At 37.8% G+C, this 18455-nt stretch overlaps 1 protein-coding gene across 2 annotated transcripts; it reads left to right on the top strand.

The window, feature by feature from the left end:
* The first annotated feature begins 4904 nt into the window (after positions 1-4904).
* MCTS1 (MCTS1 re-initiation and release factor) lies at positions 4905-14528 on the top strand. 2 transcript variants are annotated; one of them, XM_060001710.1, is made up of 6 exons: positions 4905-5213; positions 6408-6560; positions 7092-7189; positions 10183-10316; positions 12266-12333; positions 13097-14524. In XM_060001710.1, the coding sequence occupies exons 1-6, from the start codon at positions 5203-5205 to the stop codon at positions 13176-13178; spliced, it is 546 nt and encodes a 181-aa protein (XP_059857693.1). In that variant the 5' UTR covers positions 4905-5202; the 3' UTR covers positions 13179-14524. The 2 variants fall into 2 exon arrangements, with proteins under 2 accessions (XP_059857693.1, XP_059857692.1); XM_060001709.1 differs by lacking the exon at positions 4905-5213 and adding an exon at positions 5607-5837 and having other exon boundaries at positions 13097-14528.
* Positions 14529-18455: the final 3927 nt, after the last annotated feature.

Here is an 18455-nt window from a genome sequence, read left to right as displayed (position 1 = left end):
TTAATTTATTTATTTTGGTTGCATTGGGTCTTTGTTGCTGCACGGTGTGTGGGCTTCTCACTGCGGTAGCTTCTAGTTGTGGCATGTGGGCTCAGTAGTTGTGGCACACAGGCTTAGTTGCTCTGGGGCATGTGGGATCTTCCCGGACCAGGGCTTGAACCCATGTCCCCTGCATTGGCAGGTGGATTCTTAACCACTGTGCCACCAGGGAAGCCCTGTGTGTGTTTTTTAAAAAAAATTTTAATTGAAGTATAGTTGATTCAGAATGTTGTGTTAGTTTCTGGTGTATAGCAAAGTGACTACATATATATATATATATATATATATATATATATATATATATTCCAGATTCTGGTACTTCATAGCTTGGTAATCTTGGGCAAGCTACTTTACCTCTTTTTTCCTCAGTTTTCTCATCTATAAAATGGAAATAATAATAGTATCTACTTCATAAAGTCACTCTGAGAATTAAATAAGTTAATACATGAAAGCACTCACAACAGTGTCTGACATAGCGTAAGTAGTCAGTAGATGCTAGCTATGATTATGGTCATTATACTTCCATGTTGTTTGAATGTTATACGATGTGGGTGTATTCATGTATTTCCGTTGAAAGAGCTGAGAGGAAGGAGCCAGTAGAGAGGGAGAGGTTGAAGGTATAGGACAGAGGTAATGACAGCTTGAGTAAGGTTACTGAGGACCTGTACATGAAAGGGATCTGGAAGATGGAGGAATTAGACCTAGCTTGGAAGAGGGCTCTCTCTCATTTTAACAGTAGAGGATGGCTCTGAATATATTCCTAGTTTAGTAGTAGTAGGTAGTAGGAAGTTGGTTTCCCATATGGAGACTTCTATCTTATCTTTAAGAGGTGAGTTATTTGGTAGATTGAAGGGGCTGTTGAGGTGTTGGAGTTTTGAGGAAAATGGGCAAACTTTGAAAGAATCACTGGGGAGAATGAGAGAGTGACCTGAAAACATGAAAGGATTTCCCCAGGAATATTGAAGGTCAATTTGAGGCTGGTGACTATGAATTCAGGGTGGTACCTGTTTATTTAACTGTGATTTTTCTCTTGCAGTGCTTAACGACTCTAGGGTGGAGAGGAAAGGCTGTGAACCAGGATCTTCAATGAATGAGTAGAGGACAGCAAAGAGGAAGTCGAGGTGTAACCAGATAGTATGAAACTTGGAGGAAGAAGAATCAGGGTTTTTTTTTTTTTTTTTTTTTTTTACCTGAGGGTGAAGGAGGAATTGTCTAGAAGTTGTAGTGTGGCTGGAAGAGAGCATCACATCACCTCCTGACTCCCTAGTACATGCAGCGTCTTGGTGTAAATCACTTTCACTTGAAAGGGCTGTAAGGGAAGCTCCAATCTCATGGGAAAGCCAGGAATATCACTGGACATTCAGGGATAAGTTGGAGGATGGGTAGGAGAGTTTGTTAATCATGGAATTGTGTTCCAGGGAGGCATAGCAGAAGCACCTGGAAATTAAGGTAGTAATGAGAGGTCAGGTGGCAGGAGAAGAAGCACAGAGGAATATGGGAATGAGGTTAGAAGAGAGGAATAACAATGACAGCAATAGTAATTTAATAATAACAATACTAATAATTTAACAATGCGTTGCCTGTATTCTCTCATTTAATCCTCATAACAACCTCATAAAGTAGAGCCTTTATTTTGCAGATGAGAAGACAGGCACACGAGTTTAAGTGACTTGCCCAAGGTCACATAATAATAGATTGAACTTGGTGTTTACATATTGGGCGATGACAAAAGAAAATAGGGATGTAAGTGAGGCACAGTGAGTTTGGCTTATCATAAATTTGTCAAGATGGTTACTTCTGACAGTCTTTTGATAAATAGGGGTCTCTCAGTTTTCTCCAAATTTAGCTGTATTTGGGACTAGAGGTTGATGATGCTGTTTGGTTGGTGTTCCTTATATTGCTCTGTATGGAAAGATCCAGGCCGTGGCCAATGCATTTTCTCACCTGTGCTCTGCACAGTGATTGGTGGTGGGGGTAGTGGTGTGATTCTTAGGTATGTCTTGATCTTGTGGGGGATATAAAGTCAGGCTGCAGGTGGCTCTGAAGTATAAGGCTGCGGGGCGGTTTGTGGGAAAAGTGACCTTAATGGAAGACTTCACAGGCTGTAGATTCTGAGAGATGAGAGACCCAGTAGGGGTCTGGCAGTGGCCCAATTCTTTCTTGCAGTGAAAGCACCTCCTCCAGTTGTTCAAAGCTATGGCCCACCTCCTAAAGAAACCATTTTTTACTGGACACTCTGAAGGGTTTTGGTACCATGCTTATTGCTCAAGGAAGCTTATGAAGAAGAAAAGGAGGCCTTACTGTAAACTTCCTTGGGCAGCATTTTAGAGTCTTATGTCAAGATGATCCTATAAAATTGTTTCAAAATTCTAAGACAGCAAATACAATCATTAAATGTTTAATGCTTATTATAGCTAGGTTACTTATTTTAGTAAACTGTATGCTAGACTTGGGTTTTTTGTGTCCTGTGCTGCATGTACATTGATGTCCCTTGTAAAATAAATTGCACAGAACATCTATGCATGAATTCTAGTATAGACAGCATATATATCTAAAACATAAAGGTCCTTTATAACTATTGCATGAATAAATGAAGTTCATTATTTCAATTTTGGAAGAGGTTTATTTTGAGGTATTTCTTCTTTTATGACATATTGTTTGTTGTAGCAGTGATTTATTTGAAGATGAGTTCTGTCAGGAGTAAACACCCAATTATAACCTTGGAAAAATAATCCTGTTTACAACACAAAACCAGAAACACATTAAAAGTGAAAAGTGGGCCCTGCTTATGTATCTGTGTAGATGGGTTATGAATAAAGGTATTCATGTACACATACAGAACTAAATATCTCCCTCGTTAATACTAATGACCTAATTTGGCATTTGTCATAATTCAGATTCAGTTTCTGTGATTATCAGAGTATATGAAAGTGGATTAAAATATGTATGCACATGTAGCTATATATCTAGTCCATGCATGTGGGATTTGTCATAATTTAGAGTATGTATAAATTTTATTTATTTATTTTTTTTGCGGTACGCGGGCCTCTCACTGTTGTGGCCTCTCCCGCTGCGGAGCACAGGTTCTGGACGCGCAGGCTCAGCGGCCATGGCTCACGGGCCCAGCCGCTCCGCGGCATGTGGGATCTTCCCGGACCGGGGCACGAACCCATGTGCCCTGCATCGGCAGGTTGACTCTCAACCACTGCGCCACCAGGGAAGCCCTATTTTTATTTTTTAAAACCTTATTATTATTATTTTTGGCCGCCCCACGCGGCATGTGGGGTCGTAGTTCCCCCACCGGAGATCAAGCTGGCACCCTCTGCAGTGGAAGCGTGGAGTCTTAACCACTGGCCCAACAGGGAAGTCCTTATGTATAATTTTTATAGAATTAAAAGTTAGCTCTTATTTCTAGCACTGCAAATACTCAGCATAATACTTTTTAATGAGTCTAAAATTAGTAGGTTCAAGAAATTAGGAAGTTCAAGAAATTAGGAAGTCCATCTAGGTATTATTAATTTTGGAGTTCATCAAGTTAAATTTTATTTACTAGTGGAATACATTGTTATTACTAAGGTGTTATGTTTAGATTGAACACAAAATATTTATTTTCTCCTACCTCCAACCGCTTAATTATAACTGTTTATAGTTGTTATAATATATTTACTGTTACATGGCAGGCTTCCAGGGCGATGTGAGTTGCCAGTAGAGGAAAGTTCTCCTGTTTTGTAAGAAGCCTAACAGTGTAGCACTAACCACAGCTTGGGGTCTGGGCTTCAGTTTTGTATGTTCATAAACGATATTTAAATGTCACAGAGTTGACTGATGCTGGGAATGCGGATTCACGCTAAGGACGTTCTCAAGAGATTGATGTATAAACCATAATGCCAATTTATTAATTTATAAAGACAATTGTTCACGCAGATATGATTTGAAAATAGCAAGTCCTTTCCGGGCAGATCTTCGTGGGAAGCTAAATTATAATCAGAAGATTGTTGCTACCATAGAATCAAGGCAAGGTGAGTTAGCAGTACAATTCAAACACATAATACCATTTGCTGTCATTGCCAAGGCCCATCTCCCCAGTATAGAGTATTTGCTCCCTGGAGAGACTGGTGTATTTGTTTTACAGATCAGTGCACACCCATCCCACAGCCTGGGTAGTGCCTGTTTAGGTTTTGCATTTTTCTATGCTTTCTTTGCTGATCAAAACCCTTGATTTGCTCTTTTTTAAAATCACGTAAGTAAAACGTGTTTCTTTAGCTGTTATCTCTTCAATCGGATTAGTCTAGTATCGATCGGCTACGGGACATTCTATCATTCAGGGAAGGTACCTCTTTATATTTATAATAGCTCAACTTATAGCCATGGGGGTGAGGCAGGGGACAGCAGCCTAGTGAATAATTCTTTGGGGGCACCTCACTGTGGCCAGTGAATATGGTTGCCAGATTAAAATACAGGACGCCCAATTCAATTCAGATAGCACGTACTTTTTTCTTTTTTTAGTATAAGTATGTCCCAAATATTGGATGAGGTATAGTTATACTAAAAAAAGTATTCATTGTTTTTCTGAAATCCAAATGTCCTGTACAGGGCGTCCTATATTTTTATTTGCTAAATTTGGCAAGCCCACGAGTACATAAACATGATGTCAAGAGGCTTGCTTGGCTTCAAGCTGGTCGGTAAGCACCAATCCATTCGGTTGTCTCAGGGAACAAAAACCATTCCCACTAAAAAATAACTGTAGGTAGCAATGAAACACGGAAGAATTTTGACCCTTTGAGGAACCCGTAGTGACGCAACGGCCTTAAATACTGCCTTGATTGATTGCCCCGCCCCCTCCATCTTCTCTTCCTGCTCTTACAATGATTGCTCTATCTCTTCTTCCTTCACAAGTCCCGCCTTTTCAGCTACCCGCTCTGGATAGGGATCGGTAAACCAAAAAGGGCCGGCAAAAGAGCCGACGATTTTAAGGAGCGGAAGTAGTCAAATTTCTCTGAGAACCGTAAAGTGCGGCTGGCTGTCTCCCTTTCCGGATAACGACAACAGCTCCGACTGTCAGTTCCGGCCTTCCTCGTGTAAGGGGATCTGCCGGACCCTTGCTAATTCAATTTTTTCCCCATTCCGGGCCCTTCCCTATCGTCGCCCCCTTCACCTTGGATCATGTTCAAGAAGTAAGGACATGCTGTGGCCTCCGTTGGCTGCTTACAAAGGGGGTGGGGGTGGGGGTGGGGAAGAGGGCGAGAGCAAAGATTCTCTTTCTCTCTCCCCCGCCCCTGCCATCCTTACTCCCTAAGGTTTTCTATAGTACTATTCTCTCAACTGGCAACTAGCAACACTTCTTTAAGCTTTTCGTCCCTAATCCTCAGTTGGGTTTGGGTCCTCCCACCCTCATTTTCTTTCTCCTTACCTCTCTTTCTCTTTTGCCCCCTTTCCTAGTCCTATCTCCGTTCCTAGGATTCTACCAATCACATCCTTGCACTGTGATTTGGGGACATATCCTCTTTAGCAGAGAGGAGAGCCCTGCACTCACTGCCTTGTGGTTACTAGTTATGAACTGAATAAGGGAAGGCTTGACTTCCTGGGTCATGGGAGTGAAGGAGTCTGGGTGACAGGAAGCTAGCGGACTGTGATACCTATTGCCTAGCTGCCAGAGGAACCTTGTCTTGAAAATAGCGTGACTGCCCCATAGGCTATTCAGTGTGAGGAAGACAAAAATTCTTTGGAACCTACCTAGTGGGTTTGCCTTCCAGATTTGGTAGACGCAAAAAGCAAAGGGGGATCATGGGCAAAGGGAGGTGGGTTTTGTGCAGGACATTTTGAGCAAAAATAAATAGGGATGTTAAATACCGTCGTCATCATCACTTAAAAAAGAATCTCAGCAGATTACATAGCCTAGGAGGGGCCGATTTTCACTGTTATATTTGGGTTGGTCTTTTGTATATCAACGCTTGAGGGTATTTTCATTTTGTTTTGTTTTGCTTTTGTTTTTTTACACAGGTTCTGTTATAGGTGGGAATCTGTTTTTTCCTGGGTAGAGTTGAGTAAGATTTTCCAGGAGAGGCATTTGTGTAGCTAATTACAGATTATAATGTGAAATATGCCTCATATCCTTCTCCCCTCGCCCCCCCCCGCCCAGCTAATTGTGACTTTATGACAGTTTATTTTAATATTGTATTAAGACTTTGGTTTTGTGCTGGACACAATAAAAGGGAAATGGTATTTAAAAAAACAATTTATTTCATAATTATTTTAGACGTCTAAATATTTGCTTGGAAATAGATGACTAATTAAAACAATACCTTTAGCTATTCTGATATGTCTTCTTGGAAATGCCTTTTTTTTTCCTTGCAAAAATCATTTGGCAGATTTGATGAAAAAGAAAATGTGTCCAACTGCATCCAGTTGAAAACCTCAGTTATAAAGGGTATTAAGAACCAATTGTTAGAACAATTTCCAGGTATTGAACCATGGCTTAATCAAATCATGCCTAAGAAAGATCCTGTCAAAATAGTGCGATGGTAAGTCTTTATTTTTTTCTATGTAAAGTTCAGAGAAACTGAATATTGAATGATTAGATTGCACTCATAATAAATGTAATTATCGTCACATTAACTATTTATCTACTCTAAATGAGTAACTCTAAAACTTATCAATATTTGTATTTTCAAGTGTTTTTCTATGTTTGTGAAAATGTGGCTTTCTGTACTGATTGTTTTATTAAAGAGTTAATTAAATGTTTTTATTCAGAGTTGGATTTATTTCAGTTTGTGCTTTAGAGATTTGTTTTATTAATTATCTGAAAAGGAATTTAAAATAATAAAATGTGAAATAAAATTGTAGCAGGTCATATTTTTCCTTTTTCTCTACTGGACTGGTATGAGTTAAAAAAAATGTTTTTTTTGCCCTGGATCTTTATTGAAATTTTTTTTAAAGCTTACTGTATCTCTGTATATGCATGCTTCATATTATACATTATTTAAAGGATGTTTGGCACATTCATTTTTGAAAGAAAATATCTAACTTGGTACTTTGTGACATTTGTCTTACAGCCATGAACATATAGAGATCCTTACAGTAAATGGAGAGTTACTGTTTTTTAGACAAAGAGAAGGGCCTTTTTATCCAACCCTAAGATTACTTCACAAATGTAAGTCTTGTTAGAAAATATGTATTTGGGCATATGGAAAGACACAAAAGGAGTTGAAAGTGACTTCTGGTAGTTAACTTATTAGTACTAGGCTATATGGAATATAAAACTAAAAAGATTTCCCCCCTCCCCATCTTGTGGTAAATCTGAAAAATGCAAATTCTCTCATTATGCATTCCAGAAAGCCCAAGAAAGAGCATTCATTCATTCATTACTTAATTCAAAAACTATTTTTTAAACTTACTCTGTGCCAGGCACTGAGCTAGGTAATGAGAATGTGATAGGAAGCAAAGATAGATATGGTCCCTGTCCCTAGGAAGCTAACAGTCTAGTTGGGAGAATAGACAACAATTAGATAATTACACGAATATATATTCACAAACTGTAATAAGTGCTGTGAGCATTTTCTTTTACATTTGTATCCAGATTTGCCTCATAGAGGTAAGTCTGTATAAGGGAAAGCATGGAATCCCAGTTATTGTTAGTTGAGTGCCAAGGTCAGGTGTTAAGAAACAAAATAATGTTTATTATGTACCCACATTTGCATGTTGTTAGATTGATTACATTACAAAAGAAAACCCAAAGGAAGATGCTATCCCAGTGTACAAGAGTTTTTCAACTGCAAAGTAAAATTTCTGCTTTTCAAGCCAGTATGTGTCTGGCATGTGTGCTTATTTATGGTGAAGCATTGTGTCTGAAGTGTCAAATGGTAGAGGAAAAAAATATGTGTGTATAAATAGAAAGAGATAAAGCAAATATAGCAAAGTGCTAATGAACGATTGTTGAAACTAAGTGGATGGTATCCAGGTGCTCATTGAACTATTCTTCCAGTTTTTCTATATGTTAAGCATTTTCACAATAAGTTGGAAGAAAAAGATGTTCCTGTTTAATAATATTTTGCTGGGAACCAACCTTTTAGAACATCTTAAAGTTATTCTTGTGCAAGAAGCAGGATGATATGGTGGTTAAAAGTGTGAACTTGGAGTTAGGCAGGTCTGGGCTCAATTCCCAGTGCATGTCACTTTTGTCAAGTCACTTAAGCTTTGTTTCCTTATCTTTAAAAGTGGAAGCAATTTTATGTTACATCTCCCAGGGTTGTGAGGATTAAATAAGATAGTAACACACATGTAATGCACCTAACACAATGCCTGGAACATAGTAAGTGCTCAATATATAATAGCCATTATTATGATGTAGTAATTGTTCAGTAAATGTCCATCCACTACTACTACTTGTCATCATCCCCATGATCAGGATCATCATTATCATTATTATTAAAGGACAGATATTAATGAGGATGGAGATCTAGAAAACAAATTATGGCTTCTGAGTAGTAAACACATTCATTCAGCTTCCTTTTTTTCAGTAAGATGTTTAATTTGGAGCTGTGTTTAAATTAATTTCTAGTCTTGGTAGGAAAAAGACTTATTTGTTCTCTGACTAGTGGGAGAGCTAGTGGTAAGACATTAAAATGAATACATTTTACCAATTATTGTTATTATTCCTGGAGAGCCCTGAGAGGCCTAAAAAGTTTTTCCCATAGATATTGTTTTAAATCCTTTGGGGATCCTTTAGTTTTTAGGTTATGAATTATTAATAGACACACATACACACACACAAATTTTTTTAAGATTACAGAAGGAGTATGTGTTCATTCTAGAGATTTGTAAAATACGGAAGTAAAATCACTTGTATTCCCATGACCTAGAGGTAACCATGGTTAGTATATCAGTGTACTTCCATCCCATTATTTCCTGTATTGTGCGTGTGTCTGTGTGTTATGTGTAAATGCATATTTTTTTCCTTTTTAAATTGGGCTCTCTGTTAAATAGTTTTTGTTTTTTAATTAATAGACTTTCTTTTTTAGAGCAGTTTTAGATTTACAGAAAAAATGAACAAAGTACAGAGAGTTCCCATATACTTCCTTCCCATCCTTCTTTTCTTATTAATATACTGCATTGCCGTGCTTCAATCGATGAACCAATATTGATACATTATTATAATTAACGAAAGTCCATAGTTTACATTAGGGTTCATTCTTTGTGTTGTACGGTCTGTGGTTTTTGTCGATTGCATATATCATGTATGCACTGTTACAGTATCTTACAGAATAGTTTCACTGCCCTAAAAATTCCCTGTGCTCTACCTATTCATCCTTCCCACCTCCCCGTCTCTTCCAACCCCTAGCAACCACTGGTCTTTCTGGCAGTTTTTTTTTTTTTTTGCGGTAAGCGGGCCTCTCACTGTTGTGGCCTCTCCGGTTGCGGAGCAACAGGCTCCGGACGCGCAGGCTCAGCGGCCATGGCTCACGGGCCCAGCCACTCCGCGGCACGTGGGATCCTCCCGGACCGGGGCACGAACCCGTGTCCCCTGCATCGGCAGGTGGACTCTTCAACCACTGCGCCACCAGGGAAGCCCCATTTCTGGCAGTTTTTATTCTGCTTTTTTCACTTATCATATATTTTGAATATTTCCCAGGGTATTCTCCAAAAACATGGTCCTATTATATAGGTATTATAGACATACTTTAAGTCATTTATCTCTTACTTTATTGCTGGACATTTAGGTTGATTCCAGTTTATTTCTAATGTAAATATTAGTGCTATAATGAATATCTTTCTATCTAAATATATTGTACATCTCTCATTTTTTTCTTAGGATAAAGTCCTAGAAGTAGAATTACTGAGTCAGAGTTTGAACCTTTTCGAGGCTGTTGATACATGTTGCCAGGTAGTCCTAAAGAAAGCTTGTACCCGTTTATAAGTCTTCTAGCCGTATATGGGAATGTCAGTTTTCCTACACTCTTGCTAGCACTGGGAAATACTTTTCTTAAAAATATATACCAATTTGATAAGTGAAGGAGGGTGTTTCAGTTTTATTTTGCATGTGTCACAGAATACTGTAATTTGGGGAAATATTTGTTCATGTCCTTTGCCTTTTTCTGTTGAGTCATTAGTCTTACTAATTTATGTAATGCATTTCTTTTCTTCTAGATCCTTTTATCCTGCCACACCAGCAGGTTGATAAAGGAGCCATCAAATTTGTACTCAGTGGAGCAAATATCATGTGTCCAGGCTTAACTTCTCCTGGAGCTAAACTTTACCCTGCTGCAGTAGATACGATTGTTGTATCCTTCCCAGGCTGTAACTGTTGAAAAATGTGTTCATTGTATTCTTGTTATTGCTGAAAGATCTGTCATCCCGGAGAACATTAGATGTACTTTTTTGGAGGTTACTCTTACTGTTGTCTCATGCCTTTCTGGCTACATTTGAAGATGTGGGAAGCAACATTATTTCTTGAGACTAAATTCTGTCCCATCTTAGAGATTAAATGAGAACAAGTAACAAAAGAGTCCCAGCTGCATTTCAGCTCAGTTAGAGACCAGTGTTATCAGACTCAGGACACAGTATAAAACTCTTAATTATTAATAGAGAGGTTGTATATGATATGATTGGATCACTTATTTGGACATCATCTTGCTACTTTTATGTTTGAATTACCCCAGATACCCTGGAGTAAAAGCACTCAAAAGGGAAAAGAACTTAAGCACAAGGTGGAATGTTAGAAGTGAGTAGTGGGAACCATTGGCAATCCCAGTGGTTTTATTTTGAAGTTCCAATGAACTTTTATTCTAAAGTTCATTTTTTTTCTTTTTTTTTTTTTTTTGTGCTACGTGGGCCTCTCACTGTTGTGGCCTCTCCCGTTGAGGAGCACAGGCTCTGGATGCACAGGCTCAGCGGCCATGGCTCACGGGCCCAGCCGCTCAGCGGCATGTGGGATCTTCTCGGACCGGGGCACGAACCCGTGTCCCCTGCATTGGCAGGCGGACTGTCAACCACTGCGCCACCAGGGAAGCCCCCTAAAGTTCATTTTTAAGTTGGTTGTTTGGGCCTCAGAACATGTTTTCTCAAAGAGAAATGATAAAGTCCCAGATAGTCCTTAAGAATCTATTCAACTCATGATGGAGCTGAATAATTCTGCATTATTTCCATTTCTACAGTGCTGTTTCAGCTATATTCCAGATTAGTTTTTTATCACCTAGTCTGGACAGGAGGACATCTTCTCCTCTGTCATAGATAAAGTGGCCATTTGCCTCAGGTTGAGAAAAGGAACCATACTTGGTGGGAATGGGGAAATCACTGGAGCGGAAAGGCCATTAGAGTGGGTTTAAGAGTGTGTCCTGTGCTCAAAAGGAGGGTGTTCTCTCTTGTGGCAGTTATATCTAAGGGGTAGTATAAGTTGTATCAATATATTTATATCTTAGGAACAGCTTGTGTTGATATAGATACTGGTCACATAATAGGTGATCAAATATTTGTGGAACATTGAATGAATGAATGACTTGAAAACCAAGGGAGAAAAGTATTCTGTGAGGACAGGTTACCCTTTTATGTTTATGATTTTTCTGTTTTTAAAGTTTATAGTTCTGGGGTTTCCCCTAAATGGAAAATTTTCCTAGTACTTAGCCTTTACTTTTAAAATAATTTTTATTTTGAAATAATTATAGACTTTGGGAAAGTTGCAAAACTAGTACAGAGAGGGGCTGTGTACCCTTGAACCTTTACTTTTTAAAATATGTACTGCAGTGTTTAACATTCTAGACACTTCAAATGATAACCAAGAACATTCTGGTTGTTCTGGATAGATTGCAACTTACATTGGACTCTTAAAGATTGATTGGGGATATAATTATTGTTTTAATGTATCCTTTATATAAAACCACCATTTAGTGATTAAAGCACTAGAACAATTGATATTTATTTCCATTTTTAATATTTATATGCAAGAAATTTTGTCTCCTTTTTTGCATGACTTCTTTTTCTTCTTTTGTTGGCATTGGGTTATGGTATTATTAACATTTGACTTAAAAACAGAGAATGATTATTAGATTCATTCATTTAGCATGTATTGAGTATTTGCAATCTGCCCATAAATTTTGCTAGGTCCCTGCCCTCAAGGAGTTAATGGACTAGGCGAAGGTGCAAGTTGGGTTCACAGTGGCTTAAGTAGTAATGTGACACCCCCTCTCCAAGGCATTTTGATAGATAAATAGTTTTCTTAGCTGTGTGTTTTCAGGCAATCATGGCAGAAGGAAAACAGCATGCTCTGTGTGTTGGAGTCATGAAGATGTCTGCAGAAGATATGTAAGTCTCCTGTTAGGCCTCCTTAGCTTTTAAGATATAGGTAACCTATGCAGGAAGAATCAGAATTACAGGTGAAATTTGCTCTCATTCATACCGTATCTTATAAATATTTAAGCACAGAAGCCTCATTTCTGATTTTTCCTAACACTTAGGAAGCCATTGAAACCTATTTTGTCTCTGGGATTGCATTCTTCCTTTAGCATTCTGAAAAGAACCTGTGTGCCAACACAGCTGTATTATATGTATGTGTGTGGTATTTTAGGAATTTTTTTTATTTAGTATGATTTAGATTAGGTGTGGGGAAAGATATTTTACTGCTAGTTTTTAAAAACGGTGACATAATTTAGTACCACACAGTATTTATCTTATATTTTAACATGGTGGTATAAAATATTAAGGAAATATTAAAGATATATTACCAAAATATAGTCAATATACTTAAAAACGTTGGAACTCATGACCAAAATATTCCTATTAATTTTGTTTCAGGGTTAATTATAACACTTTGATGTTCTCCTGGTTTGGTGACATCATTACTCTGTTTCTGTGGACCCACTAGTTAGATCACTAGAATCGCTTTAAGACATGAACTGCAGCAGAGTAATGTAGTTTAATGTAGATGATAATGTTAGTGTAATATAAATAAATTCCCTACATGTGGCTCAATAATTTCAAGATAGCAATGCACCCTGAATTATATTTACCATGAGTAAGCCTATAAAAATACTTAACAATATGTTTATGTGCTTTATTCCTTCTGCAGTGAGAAAGTCAACAAAGGAATTGGCATTGAAAATATCCATTATTTAAATGATGGGCTGTGGCATATGAAGACATATAAATGAGCCTCAGAAGGAATGCACTTGGGCTAAAAATGGATATTGTGTTGTATCTGTGTTTGTGTCTATGTGTGACAACATGAAGACAATACCTCTGTGGTTATGCTGAATAAATTCAACAGATGCTAAAATTCTGTTAGCTTCAAAAATTATTTTATTTTTTCTTAAACTCAAGTTAAATTTGGGTTACAAACTTGGACATTAAAAGGTGTCTGGTAAGTAACCAAACTCAGACAACTTAATGTCCTTTCTCAGGCTAATGATGTAAGATGAAGGGCAAGATTTGGTAAATGAACTTGCTAGTATATGGCTGACCCCCCCAGAGAATCTGACTACTTAATGGGGCTGGAAGCTAGACTGGGATTTTTATCCCATTACCCCAGGGCACCTAGAAGTTCCCCTTCTCTTTTGTATGTGTTTTTTGTTTGCTGTTGCTGTTTTTAAACTTTTCATTATGGAAAATTTTGAGCGTATAGAAAAGTATGGGTAGCATAGTATAATGGACCTTTTCTGTATCCATCACCCAGCTTCAATTCGTGGCCAATATTATTTCATCTCTATCTCACTCCTTCCCACCCCACTCTCTGATTATTTTGAAGCAAATCTCAGATATATCATTTTATCCAGTTTCTTTAATATGTCTTTGAAATATGTATTTTTTTAAAAAACCCATAATATCATTATCACACCTAAAAATTTTAGCTATTTCTTTTTAAAAATATATATATTCATTTTTTATTTTTGGCTGCATCGGGTCTTAGTTGTGGCACACGGGATCTTCGTTGTGGCACGTGGGCTTCTCTCTAGTTGTGGCTTGCGTGCTCAGTAGTTGCGGCATGCGGGCTTAGTTGCTCCGCAGCATGTGGTATCTTAGTTCCCGACCAGGGATCGAACCCATGTTCTGCATTGGAAGGCAGATTCTTAACCACTGGACCACCAGGGAAGTCTCAGCTATTTCTTAATAAGGTTAAATATCTGAACTGTGTTCAATTATGTGACAGATGGACCCAATTGTTTCTCTTTTTATTTTTTTAACCATTGGTTTGCTTGAAATTGGTATCCGACAAGGTCCATATATTGCATTTGGTTGTTATTTGTCTGTTTTAATCTCTAAGTTCCCCGTCCGTTTTCCCTTTAAATTAATTATGTAAGAAATCTAGTTGTTTTGTCATATAGCGTTTCTTCCCACATTCTGGATTTTGTTGATTGTATCACTGTAAAGTAATTTAACTTGTTTTTGTACTCCCTGTATAGCCTGTAAACAGATCGGCTTGATCAGATTCCAGTTCAATTTATTTAATGCCCTCTCTTGAATCATACTACACAGATGCCCAGAACTTCCAGATTTGAGTCCCCACTGTATTCCCCAAAGAATGCGTATCTCCTATCATAAGTGGCATATGAAGACCATGGACCTACTTCAGTGAGAACAGTAAGCTGTTTTGAGAATTAAACAACAGTTATGAATTTATACAGTGATAACAGGTCTTTCTTCCTAATAACACTGCTGTTATATTGGGTTGGCCAAAAAGTTTGTTTGGAAAAAAGTTTGTTGTTCAGAAAAACCCGAACGAACTTTTTGGCCAACCCAATACTGTGTTTCAGCCATCTTCATTTGGTTGTTTACAAATATATGACATGTGATTTTATTTTTCAGATGGATACAGACATTTACAAGATTGTGGTGACCTGTGTTACGGTTATAAGTTGGTGAGAAAGGTGAGGGTGGATAGTAAAAAGAGAGACACCATTTGGCTGGCTGTTGCAGCTGGGCCTCCCAAGATATAACATGGGTGAAGGGTATAGATCCAGGGTCTGACTCAGATTGAGAAACTATTTTCCAGTAACAAAACCTATAAGACTTGGAGATTCCCACGTTAGAATGTAAATGTATTAATTTATAGTGGTAAGTCTGCTTAGGGTAAACAATTAGTAAACAGGAAGTTTCTTGGTGAAGATGGATAAGAGTAAAGGAAGGTTGATAATTTGGGGGAGTATTTCATCTGGGCCAGGGTAAGGCTTGGAGAATTTTTCCTGCTTCATCATTAATTAGAATGCTTATGTCTGCCAAAATCTTTCTTTCCTAGCCTGTAGAGGTGCCCTGATAACTTTTCTTCCTATATCCTTTTTTAGTTCTATGTAGAATATTTTTCTTTGTTATGACAGTTATATTCTACAGCTTACTATATTTTTATATTTTATTATTTATTCCTGGTGGATAAAAGTGTAAATAATCTCATCAGTAGCACAATTATAAATGATCTTTCAGGGTAGGTTTCTTCAACAGAGAGTCTCATTTTATGCTGATTTACTAGTTTCAAATTCAGATGTTTCCCCATTTGGGGGAGAGGCAGCCTATTCGAGGTCTATAGCTCCTTATATGCTTAAAAAGAAAATAAGTCATTTATGTCAAAACCAAACTTTGAACCTTATTTTTGGTACTAAGATAATGTTAATTGACCAAGATTGCCTATGGAGTGTTAGCAATGAAAAACAAAGCACACACATATATTAGAGAAGTTTTAATTGTGTGGTTTCAGAAATAATTTATCCATGTTTCTAACCACTGTTATGGTGGGTGTGGGGAACACTTTTAAAATATTCAACATCATCTGTGCTTGTTTTCCTACTATGTTCAGGTACATTGACTTTGTTGCCTTGGTAATATGGACTAAATATGTATATTTCCTGCTCCCCCTGTGTCTGAGGCCTCAGGTTATAGAGTTAATCCGGGGTGTCACTCCATAGGTTGGAGCCCAGTCTGTTTCTAAACATTAGGTCATGCAAGGAAGCCAATTCAAAGAGGTTTAACTATCAGCCTCTTTATGCACTATGCTTAAAGGCAACTTAGTTTTCCCATATTCCTGAGAGTAGGAATACAGGGAGAGCCTGTTTTTCTCACAGGCAATGTGTCTTCAGTTCATTTTTAGTTAGGGTGTCAAGCTTGACACATTTTGTGTCAAGCCAACCTACAACCTAGTCATTTTTGTGCATCTGACACACTTTTCCTCAGCCGAGGTCAGTTCAACTCAATGGACATTTATTGAATATCCACTAGGTTCTAGGCATGTGGCACAAAGATGAATAATAGACAAGTGGCCCTTATCCTTAAGGAGCTTCCAGTCTAGTGAGTAAATTTACGTTTAAAAAAATCTGGGTAATGGTGACAGCCCAATAGCAACTTATAAAGCCAGTAGGAAGTTACTAATACATTTCCAATTTCAGTCATTAAAATTTGCAAATTATACATGAACCAGATATAAAAATATTCCTAGATTATATCCAATGTGAGGTTAAAAAAAATCCAGATGTCTTGGAGTTGCAACAATTCAGCATTCCAACTCAGATTGTTGTCCCATTGTGTGGTAATATAAAGGCCTGATAAACCCTCTTCTAGCAGACTATTATAGTGGTTTGGTGGTGTTCTGTTGGCAGCTGCATTTTTCCTTTTTTTAATGTTCTGGACCCAAAACAAGCAGCTGGATTTATCCAAAGGACAGCTATGAACATTTCTAATTTGAGGGATTTGATAATCCCCAAACATAAAGTCATATGGCATTTGTCAAATAATGATTATATCCAGCCAAGTTCCCCCTGCATGTAGAAATCCACTACCGAGGATACAATATTTCTAAGCATAGTACTTCAGAAGATACAAGAATGGCAAATGACTAAATTTATAGATGTATTTCATTATAGTAAATATTTCACTCTTTTGTTCATGAGAATATTAATAATGTAGCAATTATATATTAATGGGAATATGAAATGAATGTATGCCCAAACAAAATGTAGTAAATATTTAACTTTGTTTATCTAGGTTCCCTAATTTATTTTTAAATTTATTTATTTATTTTGGCTACGTTGGGTCTTCGTTGCTGTGCGTGGGTTTTCTCTAGTTGCGGCGAGCAGGGGCTACTCTTCATTGCAGTGCGTGGGCTTCTCATTGCGGTGGCTTCTCTTGTTGCGGAGCACGGGCTCTAGAGTGCAGGCTCAGTAGTTGTGGCGCACGGGCTTAGCTGCTCCGTGGCATGTGAGATCTTCCCGGACAAGGAATTGAACCTGTGTCCCCAGCATTGGCAGGCGGATTCTTAACCACTGCGCCACCAGGGAAGTCCCTTCATACCAATGTTTTAACAAATTTTTAGTTTTTCATGATCTGAAAGATTTGGTTTGTACTTGTTAGTCTGGACACTGTTCTCATCAGTTCTAATGCTGCCCCATTCAGAATTCATTTTTTAAAGCCAAAATTCACTGTTCACTTAAACATCTGGATTAAATTGGGCAGGGTGAGGAGGATGGGAGGAGAGTCCTTTTTGCCCTGTAGGCTCTGGACAGCTTTCTTAGAGAGCTAACTTATCCAGGATTAGGAAAAAGAATGCTTTTGTGAGACTGAGATCTTTCTAAAGTTTGCTTGTGTAAACATTTTGGATTTAAGAAAGTTCAACCTGGGAATTCCTTGGTGGTCCAGTGGTTAGGACTCCGTGCTTCCATTGCAGGGGGCACGGGTTCGATCCCTGGTCGGAGAACTAAGATCCTGCAAAAAGTTCGACCTGAATTGTATCTGAATATAGAGTAGAAACAGCTTCATTTGGTGGGATAACAGCAGTCTCTAACCCATCAAATTAATCTCTATCTCCTAAATCGCTTTCAAAAATGCACATGACTGGAAGATATTTTTCACTGGCAATGCTTTATTGTTTTAAAAAAAGTAGGGGTTAAAATACAGTAAAAACTTGGAAACTTACACTGCACTTATTTTGTGCTTTACAAGATAAAAATTTTATATTTTGTAAAATGTTTTGAAAGGAGTCCACAAAGTAATTCTGCTTTCTTGCTCCCAAATGCAGAGGTCTGAAAGAAGGCACATGGCCTCGTGAGCTTCTGGGTGTTGTCAAATCCAATTCTCTCTCAAGTACCGAATGCCCAGATGCATTTACTGGGGATGCAAGAGTGTCACTTAAGCAGTGGTTTTTGTCAATATAAATAGAAGCATCTTGATTAAAGTGTGAGGAGATAGAAACCATACTGATTTGGGCCATTTTGGCTCCAATAATGTCTAATTTACTGTGAAGGGGGAATATGTTCTAAGTTAATGTTCTTAAAAGCAACTTCCAAATTTCTCCTTAAAAAATATTTACTTTATTAAAAAGCTGCTTGAGGAAGAGCTGTTTTATTGCATGGCACAGATGTTATCTTAGAACTATTAATTAAGGAGTTCCCTTGTGACTTTGAATATTCAATACCAGCTGTTATTCACATCAATATTTTAATATTTTACCA

The sequence above is a fragment of the Delphinus delphis genome, chromosome X (assembly GCF_949987515.2).
Source record: "Delphinus delphis chromosome X, mDelDel1.2, whole genome shotgun sequence".
Taxonomy (NCBI): domain Eukaryota; kingdom Metazoa; phylum Chordata; class Mammalia; order Artiodactyla; family Delphinidae; genus Delphinus; species Delphinus delphis.
The sequence above is the reverse complement of the archived record's forward strand: the minus strand, read 5'-3'. Positions and strand labels throughout refer to the sequence as shown.